The sequence below is a fragment of the Micropterus dolomieu genome, linkage group LG19 (assembly GCF_021292245.1).
Source record: "Micropterus dolomieu isolate WLL.071019.BEF.003 ecotype Adirondacks linkage group LG19, ASM2129224v1, whole genome shotgun sequence".
Lineage (NCBI taxonomy): Eukaryota > Metazoa > Chordata > Actinopteri > Centrarchiformes > Centrarchidae > Micropterus > Micropterus dolomieu.
Window position 1 is genome coordinate 10,606,670 of NC_060168.1, and position 19,803 is coordinate 10,626,472.

The 19,803-nt window shown below is 39.8% G+C and overlaps 3 protein-coding genes across 7 annotated transcripts in view; 1 reads left to right on the forward strand and 2 right to left on the reverse strand.

Annotated features, from left to right (window-relative positions):
• The window catches only part of cyfip2 (cytoplasmic FMR1 interacting protein 2), a 32,389-nt gene extending 27,068 nt beyond the window's left edge, over positions 1-5,321 (reverse strand). Inside the window, exon 1 of the mRNA XM_046029963.1 lies at positions 5,155-5,321. The gene's annotated coding sequence lies outside the window, so the exon portion shown is untranslated. The remainder of the gene's footprint in view (positions 1-5,154) is intronic.
• A 1,550-nt stretch (positions 5,322-6,871) lies between these two features.
• On the reverse strand, positions 6,872-16,243 carry itk (IL2 inducible T cell kinase). Of its 5 annotated transcripts, none has more exons than XM_046029965.1 (18): positions 15,709-16,224; positions 12,797-12,942; positions 12,536-12,640; positions 12,309-12,390; positions 12,073-12,198; positions 11,766-11,803; positions 11,185-11,336; positions 10,992-11,057; positions 10,842-10,896; positions 10,276-10,355; positions 9,921-10,063; positions 9,663-9,737; positions 9,315-9,483; positions 9,006-9,222; positions 8,857-8,921; positions 8,614-8,732; positions 7,392-7,549; positions 6,872-7,308 (listed from the first exon to the last, which is right to left on the reverse strand). In XM_046029965.1, the coding sequence occupies exons 1-18, from the start codon at positions 15,710-15,712 to the stop codon at positions 7,243-7,245; spliced, it is 1,866 nt and encodes a 621-aa protein (XP_045885921.1). In that variant the 5' UTR covers positions 15,713-16,224; the 3' UTR covers positions 6,872-7,242. The 5 variants fall into 5 exon arrangements, with proteins under 5 accessions (XP_045885921.1, XP_045885920.1, XP_045885922.1 ...); XM_046029964.1 differs by having other exon boundaries at positions 12,797-12,923; positions 15,709-16,221; XM_046029966.1 differs by lacking the exon at positions 15,709-16,224 and adding an exon at positions 14,814-15,445.
• On the forward strand, positions 14,896-19,161 carry med7 (mediator complex subunit 7). The gene is made up of 2 exons (XM_046029969.1): positions 14,896-15,052; positions 18,120-19,161. The coding sequence occupies exon 2, from the start codon at positions 18,129-18,131 to the stop codon at positions 18,891-18,893; it is 765 nt and encodes a 254-aa protein (XP_045885925.1). The 5' UTR covers positions 14,896-15,052; positions 18,120-18,128; the 3' UTR covers positions 18,894-19,161.
• Positions 19,162-19,803: the final 642 nt, after the last annotated feature.

Consider the following 19,803-nt stretch of genomic DNA (forward strand, 5'->3'; position numbering starts at 1 on the left):
TATATATGTTACGTTGCATTTCTGTCACTATACCCTTCTAAATTTTACACTCTTGAACCTTTAAAGTAATGACAAATTGTTGAAATAGTTATCTAAAAGTAATAAGAAAATCAACAGATCAAATAAATGAGAAAAAGTGACGTCAAAATTCAATAAATAATATGGTCATGTGATGTTTCTTTTTCTTGACATGTCTAGACAATTCCACTTCCTCTTACGAAAATTAGTGCAGCATATCTGTGTGTTCAACTGTAACCTCTCCCATTTTACTATATTTCAAAACTAGACTGAAGCTGTGAGGAAGTAAAGGGCAGAGCCCACTCACTGTTTCCTTTCTACCTTTTTATTTGACTAGAGGCATATGTAAAGCGTATAATTCTTGAAATGCCTAGACCTGGAAATCTCATTGATCTGAGAGAGGCAGAGAGCATTCTGGCAGTGAATGACATTTGACAGGCCTCCAACGGATGTGTATCATTATCTTTCAAAACAACTGGCAAATGCATTTTTTTCACAGACGCTTAAGACAAGCTGTTTTTTTGTGTTTCAATCAATCACAATTAATATTGGGTGGTGTATATAAACACAGAATGTACATGCAGCTAATGCGTACTCACGCATTTTTGCATTTTTCTCCTACGGGGGATCAATAAAGGAACATCTAATCTAATCTTATCTCAAGGCTTCACAGCTATCATGACAGTACTCCATCTGATCTGTCCTTGGAATAAATCGCTAGACCCCCTTGAAACAGACTAGCCATTTCAGTGCCCTCTTCCTCATTATAAAACACCTGCCCAGCCAAAGCAGTGTGTGTGTGACCCACCCGTATGTCATGTGCCTCTCAGAAATATGCCTTTTATGTCTGACCTGGCAGACAGGGCTGATAATCAGCTTAATATTCACAGCCAGAGAGAGCACAGAGAGCTGGGAGGGCCAGGGGCCAAACAGCAAATAGAAAAGAGGCAGGTAAAATAAAACACGGCTGTCTCTCTTCTCCTTGCCAGTAACTGAAGGTAAAGCATTTTGCATCGAGTTGTAAAATTGTTACAGGGGTACGGTCATTTTATATTTAACACAGATAAAGTCAGGTTATGGGATCTTATATAGTCAAACAGCCTTTCATTTTCCCTGAAAGTCAGTCACAGACTAATGAATGAACAGACAGGTGAGCCTGCCTACTTCCATTGTAATACACAAGACAAGTGGCCGTCACCACATCTAAGTGTAAAAGCAGCAACATGTTGACAAATGTCTTTGTGCAAAGCCAATTAACCTTAGAATTCAGAGGGGAAAGAGGTTGCTTTTTCAAAGCTTTGACTAAATGGCCCAATCTTCAAATTTAGGAGCTGATGCTTTTAAATAATAATAATAATAATAATAATAATAATAATAATATCCAACGATATTATTTCTTCCTTTGGATGAGGGACGAAATGTCTTCCAGTATCTTCAACCAATTCCAGTTGCCCTTGACTTTAACCTTTGTTGGATAACTATGACCTGGATGACTGAGAATCTTCATAGACAATAATAATAATAATAATAATAATAATAATAATAATAATAATAATGTGAAAGAAATATAATTATTTACTTCAAATTAAAGATCATGTTTCTATTTGTAACTTTAATGACACATATAGACACTGTAGATGCAAACATCAGCCCGAAAGTTAGTTATTACCATGTGGCCCGCTATGGTGTAACTCTGGGGTCTTTGGCTTGTAGAGAAGAAAGACCAATTACATTGATTTCTGGCTAACTTTGGTGTATTTTAACTTGTATGTTAACTCCAATTGCTGCCTATTTTTGATGAAAAGTTACTTGGAGAATAGAGTTCAGTTTTTAACCCCACAACAACACATGCCTACATCTTTTATTCACTGAGACATGTCGCGCATGCAAACTAACATGATTTGGGTGGAGTTTCCTGTCAGATTGTCACACAGCTGTCAACGTTAACATACACTAAGGTTATATTTGCACGAGGTAAATCACCAGCCTCAAGGCCAAACTCAGACAAGTGAGTCATCAAACTTGTAACGCTACTTAGTGAGTGACAAAATTATCTAGAGTTCATTTGGAGGTTTACTGGATTCCTATGCCAAATATATGTTGTTCTATATCCTTTTCTGCCATTAAATGTATAGTTCATATTGGTGACGTTATTTTTTATTTTTCATTGTAGCATACAAGACCACTGACATGCGGGGAGTTGTAGTCCTTTGCAGAAACATTTGATTTCTGCTCAATAGTCTGAGTAACACTGAAGATGTGACTAATCTGAATATACTGCCATTATGAAAATTAATTACGTAAAAGGCCCGCAGGTCTGATAAGATATTGGTGTGTACTGATGAAGGCCCTGTGCTGCTGTAACCTAGTAATGTTTAAATAAAAGGAGACAGTTGTTTCCTGTATGCTTTCTTCTGCTGTGACTTCACAACCTTGGACTCAGACATTATCTCGTTCTTCGAAGAACCAGTTGGTTATTTTTAACCATCCAGCTTATAGAAAATGAAACACGCAGCTTGCTGCTAGGGCTTTTGTCAGACAGACAAACATGCTCAGTGTCACTAAACTCCCATCTGTCCTTGGGAATACAGACGCAGACTGAAGCCTGGGTTTGCTGAATAAACTTTCCCACCCTATACCGACTCCGTTCAACAGTTGGCGTATCTGTCTGTGTGTGTCTGTGCATCTTTACGAAGCAAAGGGCCCCTTCATTCCCTTCTGGACATTTGGTAACCTAGCTGTAGGCCTGTTTCACACCGCAACGACTAAGTGAGACCACACAAGACAACTTTTTTTTTTTGTAAGAAATCCCACACAGTAGTTGGATTCTCTGGAAGATTAAACACAGAACATCGATGACATGCATGGCAAAATCCCCCCCTGGCCAACCTGCCATTATAACTAAAGCAAGAGCTTGGGGTCAGATATACTCATGACAGCATGGTTTACCATGAGAATACAAGGGTTTTTGAGGAAGTGCTCAAAATATCACAGCTAAAAAGAAGAATGAGGCACAGTGGGAAAAGTATAAAAATAGCAAAAAGCAGCATTAGCACAGATGATTTGTAGAAAAAAATCATGACCAGTGTGTGCAGCTAGGCGTTTGTGTGATACATCTTGCCTGAGAGAAAGACAGGGAGCGAGAAAAAGTGTGTCAACTCGTGGGTCACAACACTCAATGGGATCCCCCCCCCCCCAAGGCTAGCTTTGTAATGTATATTCAACCTCACAATAAGATAAGATCCGATCGGCGCAGTAGACAGGCATTTAAACGTGCACATACACATGATCACTTACAACGCATTCCCTTACAAACATGCACACACACACACACACAGAAGTCAAGCAGCATCTGCGCAGGACTATAGTGTGTCATCATGTGCAGGAAGCTGGCTGGCTGGTTGAGGTATTTGACAGGCTGATTGTCATTTCAGAGACCAGCCCCGCAAAAACTGCTGTTGTCTCATGATCCCCTGGATGTCACGCTCTCCTTTTAAACCAACAACAATGACCATCACATGAATATGTAATGGTGGTGGACACATAAGCCTGGCTCATGTGACCGAGCTTGACATGTATGAGGAGGATAAACAAAAAACCTAAAGCAACATCATCTGCCATTAGGAGAATCTAAATAAGGGGGGGGGGGCGTCCACATCCAAACTGAGGGTTTAAGGAAGGAAGGCGTCATATGCTGTACAGATTTTAAAGCACTTTAAGACAAATGTGTGATTTGGGGCTATATTACTAAACTGGACGTGACAAGAAAGTAGTGGAATATTATGGTTAGGACTGCAACTAATGACTATTTCCATTGTCGATTAATCTGACAATTATATTCTGGATTCATAGATTGGTTGTTTGGTCCAGAAAATGCCAGGAAATTGTGATAAATGTCGATCAGTGTTTCCCAAAAGCCCAACATGACATCCTCAAATGTCTTGTTTTGTCCCTAACCCAAATATATTCAGTTTACTGTCATAGAGGAGTAAAGAAACCAAAAAACAAATAAATAAAATCACATTTAAGAAGCTGGAATCAGAGAATTTCTTCCCCCCCCCCCCTTAAAAAAAATAAAAATAAAAAAATCACTCAAACCAATTAATGGATCATCAAGATAGTTGGCGACTCACTGAACAGTTTACAACTCAACGATAAATTGTTGCAGCTGTAATTATGGTGCTTATTTCATTTAGTATGGAGCAGTATTAGCAGCAGCAAAGCATCCACAGCTTCGTCATTACATCACTGCTTGTTGGTGAGGGGCTGGCATACAGATTTACAACTCAGAGAGTCTGCAACAGCAGCATATTCTGATTGCTTAACTCTGTGTGACTGGGTGGATGCATAATGACCACAGAATCGAAAAAGGTATCCGGCGGAGAGTTCAGCATAAAAGCGAACAGCAGTGTTTAGACATTTGTGCAAAACGGAAGTAGGTGAACCTGTCATTTGTGCATCTGTGCGTCTCTAACAGGCCTGAAAAGAAAAAAAATAAATAAAAAAAAGAGAGGCTATAATGGTGTGGTTCTCGCTTGCTCTCATTTCCATGCTGTGCCCTGTCGGCAGGATGGGTCAAGGCGGCGGTACAAGAGAGAAAAAAGCCACACACAAAAAAAACAACAAAATGATGAAAGAGCAAAGCGGCGACGTGAAATCGAGCCAGCTGGATCTTCAAACCCGCTCTCCTCCCGTATCACACCGCACATCTCCTCTCTCTGTACGGCGAAAAACGCTGTTATCAGGTCAGAGAATCGCCCAGCTCTTCGCGATCCATCTTTCATCAGCGTGCACTTGCTACACAGGAACCCTCTCCTCACCCCACCCATCTCTCAGTGTGAGCTACGACGCCGATGCAAAGCTAACGGGGATCCCATTCATGTCTCAGAATAATCCGCGGAAACCGGGACGCTCAATCCCGGGCTCACGGGACGTTTTTCTCAGCGATCAACCTATTAATGAGGTTGTTTGTGCATGAACAGATAAGTAACGGGAAGGGGACGCACGGTGCGAGGAGGATGAAGAGAAAGAGAAAGAGAGAGGGGAGAAAACACCTCTCCAGTCTCCAGCCATCATCACTATCCAGCGCACATCCCCAGCGCTGCGGCTCCATCCACCGCTACGTTTGCCACATACCTGTAAATTGCATGTCCGTCCGGCGATACACGAAGACGAGCGGACGGTGTCGCGGTCTGCGACGGCGGTCCAACGTTTGCTGATCTTTTTTTTCCCCCCCTCGTCTTCTGTGCCGATTGATGCTCTAGTTTCGCCCAGTACCTACCCAGTGCTAATCCACCCCACACAAAGAGCAGAAAATGGCTGCAAGTGCATTCTCTTAAAGGGGCAGGCGCAGCGGAGTGATGGGCGATGATGACATGTTGATTCTTTTTTTAATCTGAGCTTTTATTTGTACTTTTTATTTTCAACTTCACCCGTGGAGAATAGACCCTGACTTTTCACACTTCAAATGTGTTCACATTAAAAGTAGTACTGTTGTGTAGAGTGTGTGCGTGGGACTAGGGGAAGGGGGGTGATCGAGTGAACCTTGATACTTGGCATGAAGCAGACCATAGGACATCGTCCTCTAAAGAGAAAGAGAAAATAGACTGTGCTGTGTGCTATATATTATCGCCATTGGGATTGTCGTGTATCATTGGTGCTCATGATGGTGGAGTAGCCTATTTTGTTTGTTAGGCTATATGTGATTTCTAAAGATAGGCCTACATTTTTAATGTACACAAAGATTTTACTGATGAGACAGGACAAAATCATCTCAGACCCCTGGTGGGCCAATTTTAATTGATCCTACAGTATAAATTGTGTAACATGTTTTTTTTTTTCAAATGTGTGAAATAAATGTATAATGCATAATGATATGTATCCATTGTAGGCCCACATACTCAAGCATCATTATTAAACTGTTATCATTGATGGTTAAATGACTGGCTAGATTACTGACATGGCATGGCTGCATAGATGTAGGCTGCTTAACATTCAAGGCCCAGATGTCTGAAATTAAATGTGCTCATCCAAACCACAAGTAAGTCTTAAAACATCTGTGCCTATAATTCATGAGCTTTATTCTACTGCTATGGCGCCACTTTCCATAGGCCTATACGTGAAAATAGGCTCTATAGAATAGTCATTTCGATGTGTTTCATACTCAGGAAAGTTTAATAACTCATTTTTTTCATCTTGTGATGGATATTAAGATCCACCTTTGACTTGGTACTTGTGAGTGTTTGGTGCAAGTGTCTTTCTGGCCCAGAGAGCACAGCCTGACCTGTAGTTCTATCTTTGGCCACTACTTCCTGCAGAGCAGAACGCCATGGTCGACTGACTGACTGCCTGATTGAACAGAGACTGATCGTTCACCTGTTATGTTGTGACCTCACTCACTACATTGGTGCCAGTAATGATAGCCTTTTATTCACTTTTTTGTGACCACACTAAACTGCATTTTTGTAGTAACTTTGAAGAAAACTGTGCAGTATTTAGCCATATTTTGGCAAAACTGTGATCTTCTGGAGCATACATACAGTAGGCTACTGAGCATACAGTTGAACAGCAGGGACGTGAATTATGTTGCAGCAGTGATTTGAACAGTTTCTATGGACATTTGAAAACACCATTGGAATTGATTGCAAGTGACCTGAATTCAAGTTTGCTATAGGTAGGGTACTATTCTCCGTGAAGAAGCAAACAAGCTGTTTACAGCTTTGGCAAGTTGTATTTTAAGTCCTAATATTTACATCCAACACTCTGTGGCAACAATCGAGAACCTTTTTTTTTCCTGAACCTACTTTTGTTAACAAGCTGCCCCTGGAGTAGAGCTGAAAATATAGACAACTTATGAGGGGGAAAAAACATTTATTGAAAGGATTAATTTAATCAGCAGTGGGTTAAACAACATAATCATCTCACATGTTCAGTGTACAGAGACCCTCTAGACTATTTGAAACCTTAACATAAGCCTGCTGTGAGCAGCGGTAGCTGTGTAAATGGACTGTGTGAGCCTGCTCAAGCATAGACTGTACACAGAGGAGAGAAACAGATAAAGTGCAAAATCTATGAATTTGAAACTCTCTTGTGTTTTGTAATCATTTTACTCAAAACAACTTTACAGACATTTGAACAACACTTGACAAGCAACTGGTAAATACATCAATAAATAAATAAATAGAGCTATTTTTTATACTTAGCAACCTCAAATCTTATCTTGGTTCACAGGTCTGAGAGGGAGGCCAGCTCATGCAAGAGGAGAGCAAAGGACGGACGATCTTCAGGTTTCTGAGAATGAATAAAAAAAGCATTATTACAAAGAGCTGTGCATGTCAGCAGTTCTTCTACTTGGAATAAGTTCTTGTGCCCACCTCCTTCCAGCACCACTCCATGAGCTGGTGGACAGCGTCTGGGGCCAGGCGTGGCTTCAGGAGCCGCAGGCCTGAGTTCAGGGACTCCACCACCTCAACATTTGAGCGGTTCTCGTAAGGAAGACGGCCCTCATTATACACCTCCCACATGAGCACGCCTGAGCAGGGGTGAACGGCGAGACTCAGATTGTTACAGAGCAAACACACATACAGAGAGACTGACTGTTGGTCAGTTAAACCATTCAAGTGAGGAGGACAAACCAAAACCAATTCTGGTGTCTCTGGTTAATCATTTTCATGTTGGTGGTTGTTCCATGTTATCTCTTTTGCATATGTTTTGAATGATAATGACAGGCATCATCCAAAGAAAGAGGAGTGACTGTTGATTCAATTATAAACGGCTAATAAGATTATTGTTATTTTTGTAGCAAATTTTTACACATGCTGTATAACCTCCAGAGCTGTCACTTACAGTTTAGTATTAACGTTTTTAAATATTCACAGCTTTATAAGTTGTAATTAAACACATTTATTTCAACACAAAAACCTGCACCAGTTGGATACAAGCAAGTCCTAACTTCTGAACACAGCATGTTGTCCCAGGGAACTGTCCAAATGCTGCTGCCTGTTTTGGCGATGGTCCTAACAGTGTTAACTTCTTCCAAAAACTATTACTGCAAATCCACTAGATGGCATTGCATCATGAAAAGGGCTACCAGTGGTTAACAGCCGTTGGCATAAATACACACACACGTAATGAATAAATCAATTAAATATATCAAATTTTAAAGGCCCAATGCCTTTACACTGCCGTTCATTTTTCTTCAGATCTTATAAAAATGCACGCCTTAAAAATTGCTTCTGTAACTCCTGGGTTTTCCACAACATTATTTTCAACACAATCTTTTGCTTTGTGTGCTTGGCATAAAATGTGTCCCGAGACCCTCACTGGAAAATTGCGCCAAGTCATTGTGGTCTTGTTGAGCTTCTGCTTTAGTTCACTGTAGCGAAGAAACTTAGAATAAGTGTGCTATCAGGGAAGCATGGGTGATTTTGATGTGTAGTCAGCCAGTCGACGAAAGTGTTTTCCTGTGAAAGCTGTAGATGGGATCTGAAAATTTTATGAATGGTTAACACAGAGACAAAGGAGGGATGTGTTATGGCTACAAGGACAGGAAGTCAGACACGAACAAAAGGCACAGGGACAGGCAGATGAACGCACCGAATGACCAGATGTCGGACTTGCTGCTGAACTTGCAGTATTTGATGACCTCTGGGGCCGACCACTTGACAGGGAACTTGGAGCACTGGGAGCTTGTGTACTGATCATCAAGCACATATCTACAGTGCAGAGAGCGGACACACAGCATTACACAGCAGTTTAACTATAGTAAAGCCATAATAAATAATGTTATGAGTTGCACACAACATGGTGGGCAGTAAAGAATACTGTTTGTAGACATACCTGGTCATACCAAAGTCAGATATCTTCACCTCATCGTTCTTTGAGACCAGACAGTTCCTGGCAGCCTGCAAAAAAAAGAGGAAGGTTTAACTATAACAGTGCGGAGGTTCACAAGCGTATCGTAAAAAGCTCTCGTTTCTTGGTTTTACCAGATCTCTGTGGATGAAGTTGGAGCTCTCCAGGTAAGCCATCCCCTCACTGACATCCAGACACATCCCCAACATTGTGTCCTGAGACAGGCGTCCTTTCCTGGCTTGTAGATAGTCCGACAGACAGCCGTTATCCATGAACTCAGACACCAGACACATGGGAGAACGCTGGGTGCACACACCATAGAGCTGAACTAGCTTATTATGGGACAATCTCCTGTTAAAACACAAACACACAGACACACACAGACACGTAAGCTGGTTCATTTTGCCTGAACGACATGAGGCAACTTTGTGGATGGCACTTACATCATGACTCTCGCCTCTTCTTTAAATTCCTCGTCTGACATACACTCTTCTCTTATCATCTTCACGGCCACCTTCCTCTGCCTCCATCTCCCTTCCAGCACCAGCCCAAACTGGCCGCTGCCTAACTCCTCACCCAAGATCAGCTCCTCGGGGTCCACCTCCCACTGATCTGTCAGGCAGCAAACATACGGTGAACAACAGCACTGTTATTCTTCTTCAGTTAATAACCACAGAGACAGGTCATATTAGAGAATGAAGACCACTTTATTGAAACTAGAGGTCAGCAAAAACAAAAACAAGATTTTCAGCATTAAGTTAGGCAAATTACACAACAGTATGTCCTCCAACCTTTTGAGGGGTCAACAGTGTCCCGGGAGCGGCCTCCGTCTTGGGAGATAGGGTGTCTCAAACGCGTTATCAGGCCTGTCACACAGAGAACACACGGATATATGGATGCATATTTACAAAGCATCTCAGAGCAACACATTCTTTTGCCTTTTGCTTCAGCATTTTTGAAGCATGAGCTGTTTTTTCAGGTGAACTTCCATTTGGCCTCTGAAGTTATTTATAATATTACTGTTGCATGCGGAAAAGCCCCACACTTACCAGCAGCATTGTGTTGATGGTAATGGATGAGCTCTGGAATGGTGCTGAACAGGTATTTCTCTGCCAGGTAAAATTTGGCCTCTCCCTTTTCTGTTTGTCTGATCTGGTAATGTTTCACTCTTGGATTCTTCTCCCCGTTAGACCTAAAAGGTAAATAAAGAGATTCGTTTACGTAGCAAAGGGAGCTTTTTGAGTGTGAAATAATCACAGTAAATTCTAATATACAGTATAAGATTTCAAATCAGGTTGATTGTAATTACTCACCAGGCGTGCCAAGCTGTTACTTATCCTTTCAGCTTATCATCATATATCACTATTTGTAACAGTTTAATACGTAAGAAGGAAGTATAAGTACCCCGGTGCTTTGGTGAAGACCGACACTGTGTAGACACCCGCCTGTCTCGAGTCACGCACCATGAATGCACCTTCTTTCCCCTAAAAGCAGAGTAGTGCAACAACATAAAATCATCAAAATTCAATAATACACCTGTAATACACATTAGACATGGTTACTAATTTTTTGTTTAACCTGCAGCTAATACAAGCACCGGCCCGGTAGTCATGTTGTGGAATAGATGATGGACAGCTGTTCCACCTTCCGCTTGCAAAACTTAGCAAAGCAATTCACAGCAGGAAATTCAACATTGGAGGAAACTTTGTGGTTGTGAGACATTTTTCATGTCCCATGTTACGTCAGAATCTTGTTGCACAGGTGCATTTGCATTATTTTTTGCAAATGCATGATTTCTGTGAGCTGGCTCAGTCACAACACAAAGTGCAGTGCTTCGTACAGGAGCAACACCTGCTAATTATCATCAGAATTATTATTTGGAGCATTTTTACCCCGTCAAAACACAGCTGGAGGCGTAAATAAATAAAGTGAATAATCAGTGCATCTTTAAACACTGATATTGGTTTTACCTCTTTCATCAGCAAGTCTTCTGCATCCCCTCTGGTTATATTTTTATTGTACCATCTGTGAGAAGACAAATAAATTAATTCTACAGTGGATTTGCAGATATCCACGTTACCAGTTAGAAGCACAAAAAAGAAAAATGAAATCAAACTCACTTAAATCTCCCGTAGTTGTTGCCAGATTTTTCAGCTACGTAAATACTGGGTACAAACCCCTTGTTCCTGATGAAGCATTGGGAATAGATATTCATTAATAAGAGACTCATTATAATCCTCACAATAAAAAAAAGTGCAATTAAATTCTATGAAACTTGTTACTAAGACTGGGGTGGGCATTTATGTGCCTTACCCCTTGTCATCCTCTACGGTCCACCAGTCAGAGTTGGAGCTGTTAATGAGGTTATACTCCTGGTCTTTGTGAAGAGGCAAGTCGTCGTCTCCGTCCGGCTTGTAGTCTTGCAGAGCGATGACCATCCTCTGTCCTGCATCGTGTGGCCCTATCTGGCAGAGAAAATGTTCTGTTTTAGCAACATATTTTTGTGAGGAGAGCAATTACTGTGCAATACTTTTATAAACACAAAATGCCCTTTTTTACTTTACACATCTTCTTTTAAAAAGAAACGCAGCAGACAAAACAGAAATGGACAAGCTTCATCACAACGCCATTTGGGTTATATTAGATTGAACAATGCGCATATTATGTTTTACAACAAGTATCAAATTGTCAGCTATAGAGAAGGCCTAGCAATCATGTGATTTGAGCAAGACAAGATAACGAACCGAGATGCAAAGATGCAAAACAATCATCTGTGCTCAAACCACAAGAGAAAATGTACAATTATTAACAACATCAAGTGGAGCAGAATGACAACTTCATTCCAAATTAATAATATCTCAACAGCAGGTTTTTTATACTTTAGAAAGTAGTACCTCTGGATCCGGGAGTTGAGGAAGTGGCTTTTTAGAAGCTGTGGAGATAATTAGAAAAATTGTACAAACTATAAATTTTATACTGGATTTTGTAGAATTCTAAGTTACACAACACTGCTAACTTTAGATCTAGATCCGCCCTAACCACGATTACATTTCTCTTACATGTGCATTACACTATTATTTACATTGTGTATGTGATATATTACGTGAGACAATGTCAGGCTAAATCAAATACACACATTAGGTGTTAAGTCCTAGATGAAAATATATTTGAAATAAGGAGAAGAGAAGAAACAGTACAAACCATAGCCCACAGGGTCATATACGTGGCAACCTGGCGCCAGCTTCTCTGTTTGTTGGCAGCATCTCCATTTTCCATCCATCCAGAAGTTTGGGTGGTATTTTGCAACCAAATTGTTATGCTTTGTCTCTGAATCAGACAGAATAAAAACATCATTTGAAAAATCCTGCTTGTGAGAGTGCACTGCAATTAGTTGCACTGGAATCATTGATTGAAGCATGGTTTTTTAAATTGCTAACCCTCTTTGAGAGCTCTGACCCATCTCTGACGGCAATCATTGTCTGGAGCAAAAATGTAGAGGTAATAGTTGTCATGAAAAACCTGTAGAGACATTTGCATTTGAGAAAATACTACATCGTTCCTGTGTTATGGCATAATTGTACTACATGCTTAATCATATATTATACTTACTGTCTACAACATTACAGTTAATAATTGTTTATTTTTAAGTGTGCGTGAACCTCACCTGAAAAGGGTACTTATAGTTGCATGGTATGGGGACCTCAGTACACACGATCTCCACACACTTGATTCTGGACAGCTCGATGCAACCTTTCAGCATGGGCTTTTTCTGAAAGAACATAATCTTCACTTGTCTGCTATACACACCGTGGACATGATTTGAACTACAGTTGGTTCCCAGGAAGCCAAATATACAGACCCACTCTCCAGATTATATAATTTTACATTTAAAGCCAGTGTATTCATTGATTAAGTGCATACTTACCCCGGGACGGCGTTCAGAATACTTCAGATCTTGTGTGTCCAATACAAAAAACCTCTCCTTGTAGTTGCATGGTGATGTTCTTTTCTTTTGTTGAGATTTTTTAATCATAGTTGCTTTCAAAATCACCCTGGGGAACATGATCACAGCTGTGAAAAACAGTACGAGAAACACTGCTGGGTTTTCGCTCACAGAGAGAGAGACTGAGTGCTTTACAGTGACAGAAAAAAAAGTAGTGGATGGTAACTTGATAGAAGCTGTGGAGCTTCCGGCATAAAGTTGTTGCACTCGGTAAACCACATCCTTACGGCATGAAATGGGTTGTGCTAGCAAACACACACACCTTTGCACACACACACTCACACACACACTGCACATGCAGTCACATGTACTTTCACTGACTATGTTGCAATATGTCAGTGAGTGTGCAGCATAGTAGGAGGGTGATTCTTTAATCTCGGCTCTTTTGAACATTTTCTACCAATTTATGCACCTTGAAGGTAACAATGTATTCTGGTGATGAAATAAAGTTTTGGTAAAAATATAAAGGCTGGACAGGGGTGTTAAAAAAAATGAGAGCATAAATCAAAACAACACCCAGTGAACACTTTAAATGTACTTGAAAACAAAATTTCTTAACTAACTGCGTATCAAAACAAAGGTTTCGGCAGTGCAAGGACATTTCCACATTTGTAGCTGCTATAATGAAGATTTTGGAGAGGTGTCTGTATTGTGTAACTTTGTCTTGATTCTGTGTTTTTATGATTTGCCTTGCTGTTTATTTGATTATGCCTCACTGTCATCGTATCTGTGTCTGCTTTTGATACAGTGCTATTGAGATGGCTTCAGTCTTTGTCATTTTTAATAATCCCTCTCTTATGATAATCACGATTACGATTATACAGCTTCATGGAACAATAGAGTTGGGTTCCAGGAAACATGACGGGAACAGTTTTTTGGATCTTGTTCAGAAATAATGGTTAGAGTTAGAGAGGAGGATTTTGGAAAGGCAAGAGTTAAAAACTAACACAATTCGTCCAGACAAAAAACTTGAACGATTTAAATAGATGCTATGGCACCACCATCAGGAAAATTGTTCCTACAGTTTCGTCTGCATTAAAATTTTGGATGAGGATTACCACCTGGTCTCGCTGACGTTTCACTTAAGGTAAGGCACTTTTTGTCTAAATGGAATGGGTAGAAAATGAACACAATGTCACAAAATCAAGGTTGAGGATATATATATATATATATATATATATATTTAACATTTATTAGGGGTGAAAATATTTATATTCAATATTTTTATTTCTGTAATGTAAATTATTTGTGTCCACTTTGAGCATTGTAAAAGAGAAGAGATTGTGGTCTGGTAGGTATATAGACATAAAACAGTTTTAAATCTATAGGCGTATACAGTATGTGTGACTGTAAACATTACTAATATATTTTCAGATTTGTATAATAAAAAATAATAAAACACATTGGTGTGTAATTGTTTACCTCAGGCAACTGTTTTAATGATGATTATGGCCTGCTGTTATTTTTTTATTTTCCTAACTCTGGAAATGACTTTGTGCTTAAATGCTATATACATAAACTATTATTATTATTATTATTTTATTATAACTATAGCTTTTTGTGATAGGCAAGGACTGCAGTTGAAAAGCAGCCAGCTGGCTAACACTGGCACATTTATAGTAATGTTGATTAATGTGTGCTGTCCTTGAAATGAATAAATAAATGTTCATACAAAGGTACTTTTAGCAAAATATAAATAAATCTTTGGTGTTACCTAAAAGTGTTTTCAACTATGCATTACTTAGTAGTTGGTAAGCAGTTCAATGTACAATATTATTATAGAGGTTAGAAATCACCAAGCTAAACATTATTGTTATTGCCCCTTAAACGTAGCTCACGTAGCTTACGTTGTATCTCTACCGCCAGATTTATTTTAAATAATAAAAACTATTTATTTTAAAGAATAAATCTATCTTTTATCAAATGCTACAAAACCAACCTTGATATCGTGAACAATCCAACTACCAATCAGCGTTTAGTTGTTCGTCTGGTACCGTCCAATCCACACTACCAGAAATTTGTGACGAGCACAGTACAGCCAATGGAATTGGGACATAAACGAGGCCGTGAAAGTGTGTGAAAGGGGCTAAGCTAGTCCTAAGCTAATTGTCCGATTAGAAATCTCTGTTACATTTCATACCGAAGTCTACATTGAGCAACCGAGGAGTCATTTCAGAGGTGTGTAGAAGGATCGCCGTTGTCTTTACATTCACGTATTTTGTTAAGTGGCTTTTGATGCCGGCGTAAGTAGTTAGCAGAGGCTAATGTTCAGCGAGTAGCAATGCGGCTAGCCCAGCAGTAACCACTGAGCTAGTTTGGTAACTACGTTTGTTTGTAAAACGTGCTGGCTAAAGTATACGTCTGGTTATAAAGTTAGACTGAAGAGCTGCCTATTTAACAACTTGAATAAAGGTTTTCAAGATTTTAAATGATAATGAATTGTTAGGGCAAGCAGCCGCGAGCGGCTAGCATATCTCGCTTGTTACGTTAACGCTAGCCCTCATCAGCATTAATAACTAGCAGGCAAACGTTAACTTGGTTCATACAAATTTTTACGTTTTAAGTTAACGTTAATAGTACAGCTGAGTAACGTATTCCAACTGTGATAACCAACTTATTTTTCCCACAACATTAAAGTGAAAAATACTGTCCTTTTAAAATGACGCTGAAGTTGGCTTCAGATTCGGCAGTTAAGGAGACACTTGACTTAAATGGCTGAACGACGAAGGCATTTTAGGTAACGTTAAAGCCTTAACGCTGTCTGAAATCCACTTTCTGCTTGGTAAAACATTTTATTCTACTTATGAAAATGCAAAAAAGGGCGAACAACTTACCCATCGCAGGATTGGGTCAGCTTGTTTTGAGAAAAAGTTGGTTTCAGGTCAGGCAGGTCCTGCTGATCCATGAAATACATATTAAACAAATCTGATGCACTAAATCTGTATTTTCAGTGTGTGTTGTAATGTTATAGGGAGCAGAAAGTATCTAAAATGGTGAGGGGCGGAAGAAAAAGGGGAAAGGAAGGAATGACAAAGAATGAAGGAAAGGCTGTGAGAAACAATAGCAAGAGACAAGTAAACGGGAAAGGCTCAGAGCTGGAAGGGAAAAAACAAAAGGAATTAGAAGGAAATGGGAAATAGGCAAAAGTTCAGTGACATGAAGAACAGTAATGACAGGGTAGAAGCAAAGCATTTGACTATGACTGATAGAAATGCAGGAGAATGAGGACATAGAAATTTACAGAATGTAAGAGGGCAGACAGTAAGACAGAAGGAAATTGATTGGAGGTTTTAGTAGTAGTTAAAGCGCTCCATAGGTACTTTAAACAATAGTGAAAGAGTTGTTATATTAGCTATGCAATTGCTAGTTGTAGCAGTATTTTCTAGACTAGCGCAGTGCCCGTTCACAAGGGCCGATGTGACTCCTCCCTGCACTTTTTAGATTTGCATTGCTTATTCAAAAAGTGCATCTCACATTGGTGTCACATACAGCATTATAACGCTGAAACAATACAACAATGGCGGAGATACTGCTAGATATTCAGCACTTCCGCACTTCATAACATTCTTACAAGTCCATTTCAACACATTAGTTTCTAACTTATATCAAACAATTCATTGTTACAACTGTTTAAACAATACACTACCACATTGGAGAATATAAGCTCCACCCCGGGGAACATACACCACTATCGCTATTGCAGAGCCGAGCACCTCACACACCACTGTAGTTTATTCAAAGTAAGCCAGATTGCGAAATCTCACAGCACGAGATCTGCCGTAATAGACATGAAGTGAACTCGCTCTCGCTTTGTGAGCCGCAGCCAGTTGTGATGTGAGTGGTAATGTAGCCGGTGGAGTTTAGCATATAAACATGTAAAAACTGAAGCGCAAACTTGCTTTGTTTGGGACTGTGCGCTGCACTTTCTTAGAGTTGCTGAAGTTAACGTGTGTGGGTTTGTGGTGATTTCTGGCTGATGAGTGAAGTATTTTCAGTTAGTTTCGTTTTCCAAACTGAAGGGGATAACACTATTACCAGCAGAGTAATAACATATGCACAGCAGAGTATAGGGCAGATTCAAAAAATTATAGGAATATTTAAGAAAATGATGACACGAGTCTTGTACTATTGACTTTTTTTCTCGACATGTCAGAGAACACAGATATGTGGGAGAGATTTTGAATGTGCAGAAAGTTTTGAACATGAAAAGAAAACCTGCTTAAACACAGGAGCTATTAAAGTCCAGGACTTTATTACAGAATTAAAATTAATTAATTTATCATTGAGGTGAAAAGATGCCACATGCACATTTGAGGAGCTTACTTCCCTAAACAAAAGAGGGGAAGACTAAATCATGCCTGCATGTGTGCTGATACGCCAGGGATAATATTAAATGAGTTGACCTGCAGGAGAAAATGCATATCTGAAACAACACAGAATGCCCGAGAGCCTTACTGCATTTTGAATTGACGCCTACCACCTGAATTATGTTACCGTCAAATAAACAAAAAGATTTCCACCATAAATTGTTGCAGATAATTTCCTGCATTCTAGTGATTAAGTGTTTAATGCTTAAAAATTTAAAATAATTCAGCATTGAAGACTTCATTAAAATAATGTTATAATCTAGTCTCATCTCGATCTTGTGAACGCAGTATAGTGTCTCCTCGTGAGTGTCTTGTCACACCCCTAGTGTTTGTGTATCGCTTTTAAATTTAGCTTTAAAAGCGTCACTATTTTAAGACAATAAAATGAATACTGCGTTCAAAAAATACATCTTTTAATGAAGGTTTCTCCTGTAGCAACAATCCTGTCATGGACAAAACAGGTATAAGAACAGGTATACGATGTGCATTGCACTTATCTGTGCCAGCTGATCTGCTGTTAACAAGGCAGATCATTTTAACTGATGACAGAGTAGCTTACACGGCACCACACCAAACTGACACAATATATTCTACACAGAAAATGATAATATATTTGCCAGAATTCCAAGAGAGGACAAATAACTAATCGGGGTCAAGGTGTCGCTACGGCCAAATGACGTCATGAACCAATCGATAAATTAGTTGGCAACTAATTTCATCAACGATTTGTCAACGATGTTGATTATTCGTTGCACCCCTAATTTCAACTCACAAGTGGTGCAAAAAATGTAATATTTCCTGTTTCAAAATGGAAGAACTTGTTTTGCATTGCTTGGTAAGGAAAACAGACTGATCAACATTTTTTGTTATGGTTTCAGGTCAGCATCATGGGTGAACCTCAGCAGGTTAGTGCCCTGCCTCCTCCGCCTATGCAGTACATCAAAGAATACACAGATGAAAACATTCGTAAGGGCCTGGCTCCTAAGCCACCTCCACCCATCAGAGACAACTACATGATGTTTGGCAACCAGTTCCAGTGTGATGACCTTATCATCCGGCCTCTGGAGAGCCAAGGAATTGAAAGGCTGCATCCTATGCAGTTTGACCACAAACGGGAGTTGAAGAAGCTCAATATGTCCATTCTCGTGAACTTTCTGGACCTGCTGGACATCCTTATCAAAAGCCCTGGCAGCATAAAGCGTGAGGAGAAGCTGGAGGACATAAAACTTTTGTTTGTTCATTTGCACCACCTGATAAATGAATACAGGCCACATCAAGCCAGGGAGACACTGAGGGTGATGATGGAGGTGCAGAAGAGACAGAGGCTAGAGACAGCTGAGAGGTTCCAGAAACATCTGGAGAGGGTGGTGGAGATGATCCAGGGGTGCCTTGCCTCCTTACCTGATGACTTGCCGCAGATGGAAGGTACGGACGGTGCTGGTGATGGGACAAGGAGTGTGTCTGCAGCAGTTAGTGTTGGTTATTCTTCTGGGCAGGCCCCCAGGCTGAAAACTGAACCAATGGATGTAGAGGAAGCAGGTGCCAGCTGTATGGCAGCAGGTCACCAGGACAAGAGCATCCCTACCTCAAAGAGGGACAAAGTATGGGACAAGGATGCTGCCATGTGCAGTATTATAGATGAAATTGCTTAATTTTCCTGTTGAGTCGTCATTTTTTGTACACCTAAACTTTGTTTTTTGTATGCTGTTCTTAGAGTAAGTATGAACAGGTTTGCTGTGTTTTCACTGGGCCTGAAATCTTATCTGGAGTTGAATGGTGTTTTATTAAAAAAAAAAAAAAAAATCATGTAGATATTAACAGTTTCTGTTAAGATGTTAAAGAATGTATATATTACACAGATTAACTGGGTTGCCAACTTTCTGTTTTTGTAATAAAACCAATAAAAAAATTCCAATTGCAGCAATATTGTAATTCTGTCACAATAGCACAGTAGTGTTTAATGAGACCTCAATTAAACACAGAAGTTTAGGTATTGTAACACATTTTATGGATTAAAATACCTAAACATTCTGTATCTCAGGTCCTTTCGCACTTAGGTTTTCATGAACGCACTTAACAATATACCCAGTGTTTTGTTGCCTTGCACATGCAAGTTTTTTACACCAGCATTATTGTAGCAGCTCATTAAATAATGTAAACTCTACCAAACGCACATCTCCCTCGAAGGAGCCTAATTTGCTTATTGCAACACTGGCAAATCCTTAGGCCGGTCCATTTGAAAATTGAAATATACCATTTGTCTAATTCTGTGACACTAGGATGTTTCACCAAGGTATGTGTACATTAATCCAGTAAAGAAATACTGTTAGCCAAGTGTAGTTCTTGTGTAGCAGAGCGTTTCCCCACTGTTTTAAATAATATCTTGGATGTGAATTTAACAAAGGATTTTTGGTTAACCCTGTTCCTACGTCTGTTGAGTAATAGCTGCTTGGTAAGACTATGTAAGGCAAATTTGTTACTTGAACTTGAGATTTCTTTTATATACATGCTATATAAAGCATGCTTTTCACACAGGGCTCTCTCTGGGTGCCTTTGTGGCCC

Bases quoted from the DNA above. Each gene is read 5' to 3' on its own strand.
- itk (XM_046029964.1), bottom strand. From the start codon at position 15,788: ATGTATTTCATGGATCAGCAGGACCTGCCTGACCTGAAACCAACTTTT. The intron at 11,337-11,765 runs GTACTACTTTCT...TTTCTCTGCCAG, and splicing joins CTCAACTCCCGGATCCAGAG to ATAGGGCCACACGATGCAGG. The intron at 10,064-10,275 runs GTACTTATACTT...TTTACCTTTTAG, and splicing joins GTCTTCACCAAAGCACCGGG to GTCTAACGGGGAGAAGAATC.
- med7 (XM_046029969.1), top strand. From the start codon at position 18,129: ATGGGTGAACCTCAGCAGGTTAGTGCCCTGCCTCCTCCGCCTATGCAG.